At 34.9% G+C, this 14,130-nt stretch overlaps 2 protein-coding genes across 2 annotated transcripts; one reads left to right on the top strand and one right to left on the bottom strand.

Annotated features, from left to right (window-relative positions):
- The first annotated feature begins 4,789 nt into the window (after positions 1 to 4,789).
- On the top strand, positions 4,790 to 8,933 carry LOC140008568 (cysteine proteinase inhibitor-like). Its single transcript, XM_072053335.1, has 3 exons — positions 4,790 to 5,160; positions 5,682 to 5,901; positions 8,566 to 8,933. Exons 1-3 carry the CDS (start codon positions 4,948 to 4,950, stop codon positions 8,583 to 8,585), a joined length of 453 nt encoding a protein of 150 aa, XP_071909436.1. The 5' UTR covers positions 4,790 to 4,947; the 3' UTR covers positions 8,586 to 8,933.
- Positions 8,934 to 9,357: 424 nt separating this feature from the next.
- On the bottom strand, positions 9,358 to 13,925 carry LOC113692688 (cytochrome P450 98A2-like). The gene is made up of 3 exons (XM_027211175.2): positions 13,323 to 13,925; positions 10,277 to 10,674; positions 9,358 to 10,160 (listed from the first exon to the last, which is right to left on the bottom strand). Exons 1-3 carry the CDS (start codon positions 13,804 to 13,806, stop codon positions 9,516 to 9,518), a joined length of 1,527 nt encoding a protein of 508 aa, XP_027066976.2. The 5' UTR covers positions 13,807 to 13,925; the 3' UTR covers positions 9,358 to 9,515.
- Between the last annotated feature and the right edge of the window lie 205 nt (positions 13,926 to 14,130).

Raw genomic sequence — 14,130 nt, 5'->3', positions numbered from 1 at the left:
TGTATACTATTACTCTTTATCTTTTTGTTTCTTGATCTTTTCCATATTTGATTTAGCAAACGATCAAGAGGTGTGCAGGTTGGAAGTGTATTAATAATATCTACCAAAAATTTTTCATTGAAAACTCCAAATAATGGCTTTTAAATTTTGGCTTGCCCTCACTTGTGCTTACATAAACCTACATTAATAATGGTTTGTTTGGTAAAAATAGCGACATACACCAAGTTTATTATATGATTTCTTTTACGTAATCGATATCCCTCAATTTGTTCTTTTCTTTCCAAATTTGTCAATGTTTCAATTCACATTGCATATGATGTGAGATCATTCATCATTAACTAGTATAATTACCTTGTGCCAATAAACCTACAATGCGTATCATGTTTCTTAAAAACATTTTTATATTGAAATTAAAATTAAAAATTTCTTCTATTATTGCTAATCAAAATTAAAAATTTCCCACTTACAACTATATCTTTGCCATAAGATAGAGTAAATGGATAGTCTAATGTTATTATTATGGAGAATAAGCACTATATGTACTTCTAGCAAAATAACTGAAGTTATGAAGAATAAACTGAAGTTGTTGGAAGTAACTAAATCGTATTTGGTACTAAATCCTGATAAATAAACTGAAGAATAAACTGTTTGGTACTAAATCCTGATAAATTCTTCTTTCGGAAGACTCTCTGACTCATAATTGGCTTCTAAACTACATATCCAAGGGCTGAGAACTAGTTTTCTTTGTAATTTGAGTATTGGTTTTGTCCTCATTTGTCTTTTTAGGTGTGATGGAACTCATTGTGGGGTAGGGGTGGGCACGGATCGAGTACCCGTCCTATTTACCATTTTGCTGACCCAACCCGCACCTTGCGGGTCAGCCATTTTCTGATCCTTACCCGTCCGGAATATCAGCGAGTACCCGTTATAGAGTACCCGCTGAGATAGGGTCGGATTAGCGGGTACCCGTCCCGCCCGATTTATCATTTAATTTTTTTTAAAAAAATGATTTATACCAATTTAATTTTATATTTTACACATTCATCTAAGATTTAATAATTTTTTTTTCTAAAAAAAGGTTTCCCACCAAGAAACAAGCATACAAAGAGAATATAAAATAAAGAAAAAAATTAGAAGAATTCAAAAATCAATAAAAATTTGAAATAAGTAGCACAATTTTTGATATATATGTTCCACATTAATTAAATTTTTTTCTATGAAATATAAGATCATGGTCTTTACAAATGAATCTTGTAAATAAACTATAGTCTCTCATATTTGTAATGCAATTTGTTCAATAAAATTACTTATTTAGTTCTAATTTATTATTTTATAGTGTGTGTATAAAAATAAAAATAATATATATATGCGGGGCGGATCGGGTACCCGCGGGTTTTTAATTATGTGACTCTATTCCGTCCTGCATGTTAGTGGATACTCGACCCTCTTTTGAGCCGATCAAATAATAAAAATTGGATATCCTAATTTTCGGATCGGATATGACGGATTTTCGGGTTAGCGGATAATTTTGTCCACCCCTATTGTGGGGTTATCTCTGTTTCATATGTGTCGGCCACAAGTTCGGAATTTTGATGGCCCTATACCAAGTTTACCCTTTTACGCTGGTTTCGCTGTTGTTTCTCTACAGATTTTGGCCTTTTTGGTTTTTTTATTGTGAATAGTACTTTTAGTGGTTGGGCACTAGTTAAGAGTTTCTATTCTCCTAGGGTTTCTAGTTAGAGTTTTTTTAAAAAAAAATTTTATCAGACGGCAATATCTAGCCTAACCTAGACCTACTCCTATTCCTATTCTAAGCTACATCCGGGGAGAGGGGAGAGTGAGGTCCAACAAGGCCTACAGAAATCGATAAGAACTAAACCATCATCGGATCAGATGGACGCATTACGCACCGGTATGGATTTAATAAAGGCCACTTAATGGGAGGCAATGTTTGAACCTTTGACCTCCCACCTCATCAAAACTTAAAATCTTTGGTGGTGGTCAACAACGCAAGGGGCTGTTGGTTAGAGTTTTTTTCAAATTGATTTTTTCTTGTCAAATCTCAATTGTTCTGATTTATTTGTCAGATTTTGAAATAGTTGAGATCTATTTTATCAATTTGCAACTTGATGTATGGACCTAAAACAATTAAATAATAGATTTGAAAGGAGAAAACGTGCACAGAAGTTCGTTGGATTCAAAGAGATTGATATTATAACCCGAGGAGTTGGGGCCAGTGGTAAGCGACTGGTAATACGAGTAGGACGACCAAGGTTCGATCCTCGCTACGCTCCTGCGATAACTCCAGGGCCAAGCCTTCACCCTCGAGTAAGAGTCAAACTCTGCGGGCGCTCTCCGGGCCGAATCCGGATTAGTCCGAAAGGGATACCGGGTGGTTAGACCCAAAAAAGAGATTGATATTATATGGGATAAAGTGGAATTCATAATGCAATATTTATTATTTGCACGGATCTTAAGTATGTGTAGGTAATCAGCGTCTGTTGTTTCTATGACGTGTCTAATAATGCATTTTTTGTCCTATATATATTAAAAATGAAATGATTTTTTTCAAAAAAAAAATCACGTTTTAATTATATTGTTCGATTAATAATTATAGCATGACAAGGGGGATTGCAATATAAAACCAAATTGGAGCAAAAATGCAAAAATCAGATTTTAAATTTACTTAATTGAAAGCTGTGACTTCACTGTGGCAAATATCACTTTTTTCACAAGATCTCACATATTTTATGAAGTTCTCAAAGAAATCTCAGCCTATTTTTGGTGATTTCATCTTCCAATGATTTTACCGATGATTGGAAATTGCAAGAGCAAAAATGCAAAAATCAGATTTTAAATTTACTTAATTGAAAGCTGTGACTTCACTGTGGCAAATATCACTTTTTTCACAAGATCTCACATATTTTATGAAGTTCTCAAAGAAATCTCAGCCTAATTTTGGTGATTTCATCTTCCAATGATTTTACCGATGATTGGAAATTGCAAGAGCGACTAGCAAGTGAATTTCGGGGGGGTTTGGGGTTTGGGTTTATTAAGGTCTGCGGGAGCCTTCAAAAGTTGCCGGCTTTTGAAGGTTTCTCGCAGGTCAACTTTAGTAACGAAAAAGTCTGAGTTTCTCAGTCATCGGAAAAAGACTAGCAAGTGAAGAATGTGATGGGCAAAACTATGGTCAGAGAGTCACCGCAATCTAATCTTATCCCCATTCACACGTACAACTTAGATGAAAGATGGAAAGATATTAATAGGAAGGCTTTGAAATGACATCTAAATTGAATGTATTTAAAATTAGTTTAATTTTATACTCCCTCCGTCCCACTTTAATAGTTCTGTATTCTTTTTTCATCTGTCCCAAATCGTAATCCACTTTCCAATTGAAGAATGTAGTTGTATTTTAATTTTCCTGAAATACTCTTATTCAATGTAAGTAGTTGTTACTATAAACCTACTCCATTTAATGAGAGTTGATTCTTTTTTTACCATCAATTCAAGTTCTTATAAAGTTGTACCATATTTAATGTGAAAGTATTTTAGGAAAATAGCAATCTAAATTTACTTTTCCAAAAAAGTTAACTACTTTTTCTTAAACTGTGTGAAAAAAGAAACAGGACTATCAAAGTAGGACGGAGGGAGTATACACTAACAGTGTATACTATCATATTTTGATGGATGCAACATCTGTTAAATTTGAATTTTAAATCAAAATTTTACATATGTGAAATTCATCTAATCATGATAGCGTATAAACTAACAGTGCATACAATATTTATTCTTTAAAATTCATTAGTTATAGCCTGACTAATCCTTCCATTAAATGATGAATTTCAAACCCATCTCTTTTACTTCATTCAAACATATAAGGGAATTTGGTAAAGGGTTTTAAATCTAAATCCACTCAGATTCCCCAGTCCACACACAGCTGGGAATTTTGGGTGAAGAATTAGGGCCTATGTCCATAAAAAATCCACCTAAATGAATTCACACAAAACCAATAAAACCAATCGGGACGCATAGGGTGACTAAATTAGTAAATCTGGAAAAATAGGAACGCACAAGTCACGAGCTTGTATTTATTTTTTCGAGAAATGCTATAAATGAAATTTTATCTCATGGTGAACTAACTACAAGGCAAGTCCAAAAGTCGGTCCTTTGATCCATGTTATATTGTTGAAAGAACATTGAAGAACTTTACGATCTTATTTGGATTATATTTAAGGAAATTCTACAGTTCTTATTGAATATCATACTCCTAAGTTAATTTAAAAATTAGATAGGAAAAAAGAAGTGTTATTGGCCCTTATGTTCCAACAATTTTAAAAATTTAAAATCCAAACCATTATTATTTTCATCGAGATATACAAGTTGAAATGGTCCTTAAACGGGATCAAAAAAGCTCCCGTTAACTAGATTTTATCATTCCTTGTGGATATCATACTCTCAAATTAATTTCTCAATAGGAAGGATGAGGAAGTAATAGCATAAATAATAAAAAAGATTTTTTTAACAGGTGCTTATTGACTACTCGTTTATATACTTAAAATTCAACTAACTCACCATGTATACACACATAGTAATAATTATTACCCTCTTTTACATTTATATACTTTTTCTATTTAATTTACCTATTTTCACTTATATTTATTTACCTTTTCCAATTAATATAATATCTAAAATATATCTTATGGGCACATAAAACATATTCTAATAAAAAAATATATAATAATCATCGCGTTCCAGCAGATAATTGCACGTGTCTCGTCCCACGGCGAATACCCGAAAGGTTACGTCATCCAACTAACTTTCGCACCAAAATTTCTTACCCGCAAAGCAAAAACGAGAATAAATGCATCGGATTCCGCTAGAAACCCAAAAACAACCTTAAATTAAAACCAAGGAATCGCAGAAATAGTTCAAATCAAAGCTATAACCATGAAGATCAGCACTAGTACTAGTCTTCTTTGCTTTCTTTGTCTTTTCGGCGCGGTCTCTGTGATTTCTGAATCGTGCGAGGAAAAAGGGTTCATAAAGATGAAGGAGAGTGGAAGTGTTCTTGGGGGAAGCCATGGCTACCGAGGAGATCAGAATAATGGAGAAATTGAAAGCATTGGTCGTTTTGCTGTTCAAGAACACAACAAGAAAGAGGTCTTTATTCATTAATCGCTGTTTTCTTTCTCTTGGTTCTTGATTTGGCTATTTGTTTACGCGCCCTTTATCTTATTTTGAAAAAAAAAATCTTGATTATTGATTTTTAATTCGATTAGAAGAGGTGGGAATCCCAGCGTTCAAATTCTTTTTAAGGGTTTTTTGGGTGTTCATTTTTTCTCTTAAATTATGTGGCTTTAGGGAATGATTAGCTAGGGATTTCCCAATTTTTTTGATGAAAGAAACCCTTAGTTGATGGTTTCAGGGAAACTAAATTTATGTAAGTTTTAGATGGTTGTGTTCTGAGGTTAATATTGCGGATTTTTCTAAAATAACGGATGCATGTTGGTGAGTTTTTATATTTAAAAAAAAAAAAAAAAGAATAAGAGAAGAAGAAAAAAGAAGAATGAATTAATGTGGAAACGATTCCTGGACAGCGTTTGTTAATGTCCTTTCTTCACCTACTGTTTTTGGAATTTGGATTATATGTAATTTATTGTATTTCCTTTTTCTGGACATAGAACGCGCTTCTTGAATTTGGAAGGGTGATCAAAGCCAAAGAGCAGGTGGTTGCTGGTAAGGTGTATCATCTTACTCTGGAGGCAATTGATGCTGGGAAGAAACAGATATATGAAGCAAAAGTTTGGGTGAAGCCATGGATGAACTTCAAGAAATTGGAGGAATTTAGGCACACTAGAGACATCCCTTCATTCACTACTTCGGACCTTGGTCTTAACCAAGGTTAGATATGTTTCTTAAATTAAACTTGTGAGCAAACATTAACCTCAAATAGCATATCTTGGAGCTTTTGCTGATCATATAAATTCTCGCTGAAGATTCATTTTGTTTTAATTTTCATCACTCAAAGTTCTTGTAGGAGATCTTAAGATTGAGATAAGATTAGGTAATTTATGTTGAACCTGGTTGTGCAAGAATTAACTGTCTAGTGAGTAGTTGTTTGAATTTGAGATTAGGGAATTGGGCAAGAAAAGAATGTGAATTGTTTGAGATGGTTGTTAGCTGCATGTTGTTGACCTTTAAACAATCTAAACCAAGAATTTCTTTACATGACTATGAGTTTGGACATGTTGATGCGGAATAGGATATAGCCATGTTCTATCTAATTTCGCCTCTGTATCACAAACTTGAAGAGAATCATGTCATCAAAAGTATCATCAAGATGGTTCTTGTCTTGTTTTCTGCGTTACAATGTGTTGAATAACTGCATAGTAACCAAGATATTCAATTACTTCTGATGTATTGAGTTCCTTCTTAAAAAGTTACAGTTGACTATTGCACTGAAGTGGACTTGTCCAAAATGAAGCTTTTTCGTGCTCAGCACCTTTTCTTGGAAATATCTTCTTAGTGAAACTTCATCAAGTGAATAATACTTGGAAATTTTATTGTGGGCGGACCTACTGCTTGGCAAGCCTAGCAGTTGGTCATTGGTCAATGAAGATGCTCCAAATAAGATTGTGAAGCCCACTAATTCCACATTATATACAATGTAAATAATATTGTAGTGTTCTTATTTGTCCAATTGACGCTATTTCATTGGTCAATTACCAAGCTGCTTTTCATCACTTATGAGGTCCTAATGCTTTTTAGTTTGATTCTGTAAATGTTTTTGTTTTTGATACCTCCTTCCACATAGATGTTGGAACTTAATCATTCACTCATATGTTTTTGGTCTGTTTTACTTGCGACCAAAGGCCTAAAATAAGTTCTTGACCACTATTCACAATTTATATAAATTCTCTGAGAGTTGTTCTTTAACATGGTCATGTATTAAGTTAATACTTTGGTGTCTTTGATAGTTTAACTGGATCATGTTACATTATCCATTTAACTTTATTTGCTGAGCAATATATAATTAATTACCTCTTATTTTTTGTATGCGGGTAAGTGGAAAATCAATGGGATGATTTGGGTAAAGAACTACTAGGACGATGTGGTGGACTCAGTAGGACCAGATTCTTGTCTCAGCATTAAGCTACTCTGCTTTAGTTGGATGCTAAGTTCGTTTCACGGTTGATAATATTGTATATTGTACTCCATAAAAAGATTTGGTGATTTGAGGAGAGAAGGAAAATAAATGGAGCAAGTTTAAGGAAGAAAAAGAAAAAGGCATTTAGTTGGTTCCTTTGAATATTGGCCAATTTCCTGAGTATGATTTTGGTTGTTATTTATTCCCTGATTACGGCTGTAAGCAACTTTTACACCCTTTCCATTGTAGCTGCGTTTAGATTTCAAATTGTTGAAGCATTCAGATGAGATGAATATATGTTATTCAAAACTTAATTGCCTAACTTATGTATGCTTCATTCACTGGAGGGTTCCATGCTTTTGTCTTTGGATAAGTAAACAGCTTGATGCTGTTTCTTATAATGCTCTTTTTGAACATGAGTTTGTTAGGGGCATTTTAAGCATTCAGATAAGACAGCTTGTTAACCATGCCATCATCATAGTGTAGCCTTTTCAACAAACATATTTTCTAGTTCATTTGGCCTTTAGCTCCCTTCCTCACAGAAGTGTAATGTACAATCTTTTAAATGGTTTCCTTCAAGCATATTAGCAGGTCTGCGCTAAATCCAGTTTTAGAATTCATTTGTAATTTTACGAGGAGCTGCAGCAATTCTTTTGTGATAGCTTAGAACTTGTCAGTATATTGGGCCTTAAACAATTATCTATGATAGCTTAGGAACTATTATTACGTAGTTAGGTCCCACCTGCTTATACATACTATCAAGTGCATAGAACCCCTTTTTTTTATTTTTCCTAAAACACATATGAGGTTTGGGCTGTAGCAGCTACAAGTTATGGTTTCTTCCAAGCCTAGTCACCAGCCCAAGCAGAACTGGTGGTGAACATTGTTTTGAGGTGTAGTTTATATTGGACTTTCTTATTTTGGATGACCTCTGAAACCAATGCATTCTACCACGGCATTATATACTGATATAAGCTTTGGCCTCTTGATAGTATGTGCATTTCTTAATGTGTATCAGATCAATTGGGATAAAAGAAGGAGGTGGGGGTAAATAACATTAAAACTTCGATAAGCTTTTCTGTTCTATGGATAACCTCAGATGAGATGGCAGAGATTGCCAATATATGATGCTGGAGTATATTAGATGCAGCACTTTTTTCCTCAAGGCCATGATGTAGTTGCCTAATACTTTCATGCTCTTACATGTCATTAATACCATATGACATGTAGCAATCTTTTAGCTAAGGCAAAGGTTGCAACTTATTCCTCTCGTTATTCTTTTAAGCACTTACGATGTGAACTGCTCTTGATTGTTGTGATAATGCTTTTTTTTTTGTTCCTCCTCCTCTATCTTAGTTCAGATTTACATGCCAATGTCCTGATTAAATTTGACGTTAGTTGCTTCTTTATATTTTCAGGTCATTTGAAAAAGCCATAAAGTTTGATCGAGTCCTGTGTTTCAACAGGAGCATCAGAGAACTTGCAAACTGTTGATGCAAAGTTTATTTTCTTCAATTTGGAGCCTATAGTGTTTAATGGTGTCAAAATTTCTGCAACTTATAGTTATGTTGATATATGCTGCCTAATATGGTTAGTTGTTGAGGGATGATAATATAGAATAAGATAGCTAAAAAACTTGCTAGTTTTAGAATATGCACTCAGTTAAATCTGTGTTTAGCAGGAAAATGGCACAACATATTTACTGTGTATGTGTACGCATAATACTGTAGTATGAGAATGATGTTTCTCAGTTGATTTAATGTAAATCTCTTGTATTTAAGCTGAATAGCTTCAGTATAGCACCATGTGGGTTTGGTTTCTAATTCAAATAAATTAGTTTGCTAGCACATATGGTGGGATTTTGGGCCAGTTGGCATATCAGAGACCGGAAAGGGATAAAGGTGCTTTTGCCTTCAAAAAGGCAACTGACTTCCTGAGCAGTAATTTTACTTTCCTTAAAGCAACATATTGGCAAGAATTCTTTGTGGGAAAAGGTTATCATCACATCACAATTTTCACCGGCATCCAACAATTTAACCTGTTTAGCCAGGTTTGTTTTGCTGTTTAATGGGGTAAAAGTCACTGCCTGTTTGGGCATGATGATGTCCATAGCAAATGCTAATATATATTTCAAGATTAACATACTACACTCCAGAAAGTTTCAGATCAAACTTAAATTGTGGTAAAGTTTGACAATAAAAGAAAATCTCTTTAAATCATAGAAAACCCTTATTTTATTTTTCCTAGAAAAATAGTAGCTTTTCTCAAATACCTCGGAGAATCCAACAAGTTCTTCACAATCAAATGGAGAGTTGGAAGTGAAGCAACTCTTGCAAGCTGAAAATTTAGTAACAAGAGAAAGGAAGCATTACAGCTCTACTGGCACACGATTGTACAAATGTGCAGGCAATCTTGGTGTTGCAACAGCTTGCAAAGGGGTTCTCATATAAGTAACTGTTCCAGGGCTCTCTTCCAGGTCAATCTCTTCAGGCCTGACCCCAGGTGGTGGAGACCAAGTAAAGTGGTGCAACAAATGCCCCAGCATAGAAGTGACCAGATTGAGTGCAAGTTGTGCACCAGGGCAGATCCTCCTTCCAGCACCAAAAGGCAGGAGCCGATAATCGTGGCCCTTGATGTCAACATCTTCCTCCAGGAATCTCTCAGGTCGGAATTCCAGTGGATTTTTCCAGGCTGCAGGATCACGAGCAATCGCCCAGACGTTAACGTGCACGATAGACCCTTTAGGGATGTCATAACCACCGATCTTCACATTGGCATTGGCTCTATGAGGAAGCATTAGTGGAGTTGGAGGGTGCAGCCTTAGAGCTTCCTTAGCTACACACTGTAAGTATGGGAGCTTTGCAAAATCAGCTTCAGTCATGATTCTATCGGAGCCAATGACTCGGTCAAGTTCCTCTTGCGCCTTTTGCTGCACCCTTGGATTCTTCACCAGCTCTGCCATTGCCCATTCTACTGAGATTGTGGTTGTATCCATGCCAGCAGTAATCATGTCCTGCATAATTTGGACAACATTAAATCCTATTTTGCAATAGATGGAGCTGCTATCTTTCTTTTCCTTTTACCTTTCTTTCCTTGGAGCTAGCAAAGTGAAAATAGGCCACTACTTACCCAAAGGAGTCCAATGACAGTGTCATCGCTCAATTCATATTGCTTTTGAAGAGTGAGCAATGCATCAACAAAATGCTGCTTAGTATTGCCACTCTTTTGCCTTGCAAGGGTGTGCTCTTCCATGATCATTCTGGTCAGTTTGTCTCTCCGCGCATTGTGCTTATCCAGGTCCTCATTTTCGCCTACAAACATCCAACGAAGCCAAGGAATGTGATCTGCCACGGAGAGTTTTGCACCAATCCTTATCCCATTTGATACAATGCCCTTAAACTCTTGGCCTTGTTCATCAACCACACCCTCTGAATTCATGAACCTCTTCCCAAATGTTAGCCTTGTAATGTTGTTGAATGCTACTGATCCCAAGTAGTTGCGCATCAACAGGCTCTTGCCTTTGTTTTCTGCATGTTCAAGTGTTAAAATAAAAAAAAAAAAAAAAATTAGACAAAATTCAGCAATGCGGATCTGAGCCCGTTGTCCCACTTTAGCCTATTCAAGACTTTCATCCTGACTTGAATAAAATTTTGTGACTAAATTAGGTGGACATTAAAAAGAGTTCCCATTAGTTATCCAATGGAGAACTAAATCTACAACCATCCATTCTGAAACTATACTTTTATTATTTAGATAACTTGTATCATTAATACGTAAATTTGCACAAGGTGTGAATTTAGTACGGAGAGACACGTAGGCTTAGCCCCTTTTTTATTTCAATTTTTTTGTTCTAAGTCAACTAAGAATTTTCACAATATAGGCTATAACTGAGCATATGAGAAAATGTGTAGGGAATTGCCAGTTGTCTAATCATTACCTTCTTTCCACCCACAGGTTAATTTCAGACCGAAAGGGACATAGATATGACCAAGTGAAGTTAATTCTTTGACCTTTACAGCCTTATATTTGAAACTATTGGCGTGGCCAGACTTTTCAGTATTTGCCCACTTGGAATTTTGAAAGGAAAAGAAAAGTTGACGTTAATAAAAACCTTCGGGCAGTATAAAAGATGTTTGGTGTAAAAGATTAATGCAGTTCCAAATAAATTGACAAATTCCAGTTATCAAATCATTTTAAAAAAACTGTCTCCATATAGTCAAATAATTTTCCATATATGTTCTAAGAGTTCAATCGAAGTTAAGGATACTTAGAGCTATTTAAAACGATTTCAAACTAGCAACAATACTTAACTCCAGACTTTAGATTGCCCTGTTTGATAGTCCAATTTAGTATTTTAAATTTAATAAGTTCGGACCTTAATATGTACAAATATATTTGATAAAAAGATATAAAATATCTAAATTAATTAAATGGCTCCAAATTACCTAAAGCAAAACTTATTTTCAAAAATAAACGAAAAACTGTCCACTAATCACTTAATATAAAATACGTTCAAATACTAGGATTTCAGTACCTAATTCAGTAATTTAACAAATTCATATTTCAGTTTGATCTAGGGTATCCTTAGAAGATTTGCAGCACTGATTTCCCGAAACAAAATGCAAAACGTTTTTCTCACGTTTTCAGCACTGATCCTGATTTCCAACTTGAATTTCCCAGTGACTACGACTTTGGTTCTTTCCCACAACTTTTTCTCATCCAAAGCAATAAGTAGACTTTCCAGTTTCACCTACCACAATTGTCGTTTGTTTCTCCCCCTTTATGCAAACCCACCTACCCCATTCATATCAATCAACTTGTCAAAGAAAGTTACCTTACCTGCTTTTTCTTGGACCCTTAATGGAGTGTCATGATTATTCCATTTCCATGGCCAGACAATTGTAGAAAAATGTGTCTCATGCGTATTATTTTATATTAAAAAAAGCAAGTACTGTTTAGAAAATTTACATCAAGTAGTGAACAATTAAAATCCAATAAAATAAAAGAATTTAAATCATTATTCCAGTATAGCAGAAGTGATTATTATTCCATTTACATGAGCATGACTTTTGCAATGTTCAGCATTAGAACAGTTACATAATTCTAGAATGTTGTTTTTCAGGTATATTTTTTTATCATAAAAACGTAAGGATCTTTTCTTTTTTTTTTAAATTTTTTTAGTAACTTTTTGTCCAACAAACTTAAGTTGATTAAATTTTTTATTTTGCATAAGATGTACATCAAGTGGTGAGACATCAAAATCCAATAAGATAAAAGATTTCAAAGCGTTACTCTGGTGTAGCAGAAGAAAAGGCACTGTAAAAGAAGAAAATTGCTACTAGTTAAAAACTACAAGAAAAAAAAAAAGTCTAAAAAGAGTGGGATAATTTTGCCAAAAGGTATCATTCTTTTATTTCTAATCTAAGGGGCTTGTGCACCAATCCCAAACATTTTGGGGGTGAATTGTAACCTATTCTTCCAATTCGAAGGGTTTGTATAATAAATTACTTTTGCTTTTTTTATAAAAGAAGAAAAAGAAATTAATCACGAGCATCATTAATGCGAGGAGACTGGAGGGATGTCAGTACCTTTGTTCCCTCACCTTTGATGGCGAACCGACAAAATTAGCACAAATTTGCCATAAAGAGAACATGGATGGACTGACCAGTGGGGTGGCTAAACAGGAGAATTTATTATTGATGGTTGAAATATGCACTTTTGAGATATGTACCAAATTGAAAAATGTTCCCCAATATTTCTTCAAATTTAATTGCAGTCAGCTCAAAGTATTCAACTTTGTGAATCTAAGAGGGCTATTTTCCTCCACATTGATGTATTTTGTCATTGGTTTTGTTTTCAGTATTCATACCCGTTTACAATTTTCTTTACCAATAAATTACAATCTTAGAGTGTTATGAAAACTAAGCAAATAATTTAGTTAGCTTTTCTTATTGTTGGTTGCATTTCGGTATTGCGAAGACAATCTATGACTGAATGGTCCAAATCACCTACCATATGAATGGTAAGCAAGCAAACACTAAATGAATGAGATAGTAGTGTTCAAGATCTAAACCAAACAGATGAAGAAATCCAATCAAGAACAAACCAAGAATTTGGAGTACTGAAAACAAAAATGTTTTTTTTTTTTTTTGGTGGAAAATTAAGAAAACAATACCAGGTATGGTGCAGTCCTTGAAGATGGAATCAACCATGGCTGTAACTTCATCCTCTCTTAAAGGTCTAAGGCCTTCCAGTCTTTTTGGAGTGAAGAGTTCAAGATTGCACAGTTTTCTGACCTTCACATAATGAGGACCATAATCAGCCCATATCAAATCTTGGCCATTTCTGCTCATTCTGGCAGAGGGTCTACTCCTGTACCTATCTGCCAATTGCTGATCATTGTCTTTAAGAACTTCTTTGGCCAGTTCTGCAGTGTTCACAACAGTATTCAGCTGGGAACCGAAGTAGACAGAAAATATTGGACCATAGAGTTTTGACCACTCCGCATAGCACTTGAACCTCACCGGTTTTATGTCGTAAATGTTTCCGACCACCGGTTTTGGCCGTGGCCCGGGTGGCAGTTTGAATCTAAGGCGTTCATAGAGGCTGTAGGCTAGGAAGATGAAGGCAACTGGGAGGAGGATCAGAAGCAGAGCCATTGGTTAATACGAAGGTTTGAGATTTGAAACTGTGAAAAATAAAATAAAATAAAATAGTGGAGTTGGTGGGAACGGTGGCTTGTCCGGTTCTCTAGAATTGTCGAGTTTGAAACTATGACGACATGGTATATAAAAGAGTGGAGTTGGTGGCTTCGTCGGTTGTGTATAATTGTTTGGTAGACCGGGCTCCATTTGTACAAATTTTACAAAAATATTTGTATACGCTAAGTAATTGGGATATTTTGAATGCAGTTCTTTCTTATCCAAAAAAAAAAAAACTAAAATTGGGAAATATTTATTAAACTCTACCATCTGTCACCTGCC

This window comes from Coffea arabica, chromosome 6c, assembly GCF_036785885.1.
Source record: "Coffea arabica cultivar ET-39 chromosome 6c, Coffea Arabica ET-39 HiFi, whole genome shotgun sequence".
NCBI lineage: Eukaryota > Viridiplantae > Streptophyta > Magnoliopsida > Gentianales > Rubiaceae > Coffea > Coffea arabica.
This window is presented reverse-complemented; position numbering and strand designations above follow the sequence as displayed.

Coding starts and splice junctions, on each gene's coding strand:
- LOC140008568 (XM_072053335.1), top strand. CDS start 4,948: ATGAAGATCAGCACTAGTACTAGTCTTCTTTGCTTTCTTTGTCTTTTC. Junction 5,161..5,681: donor AAGAACACAACAAGAAAGAG/GTCTTTATTCAT, acceptor TTCTGGACATAG/AACGCGCTTCTTGAATTTGG. Junction 5,902..8,565: donor GGACCTTGGTCTTAACCAAG/GTTAGATATGTT, acceptor TTATATTTTCAG/GTCATTTGAAAAAGCCATAA.
- LOC113692688 (XM_027211175.2), bottom strand. CDS start 13,806: ATGGCTCTGCTTCTGATCCTCCTCCCAGTTGCCTTCATCTTCCTAGCC. Junction 10,675..13,322: donor CAAGGACTGCACCATACCTG/GTATTGTTTTCT, acceptor TTGAACATGCAG/AAAACAAAGGCAAGAGCCTG. Junction 10,161..10,276: donor CTGTCATTGGACTCCTTTGG/GTAAGTAGTGGC, acceptor CAAATTATGCAG/GACATGATTACTGCTGGCAT.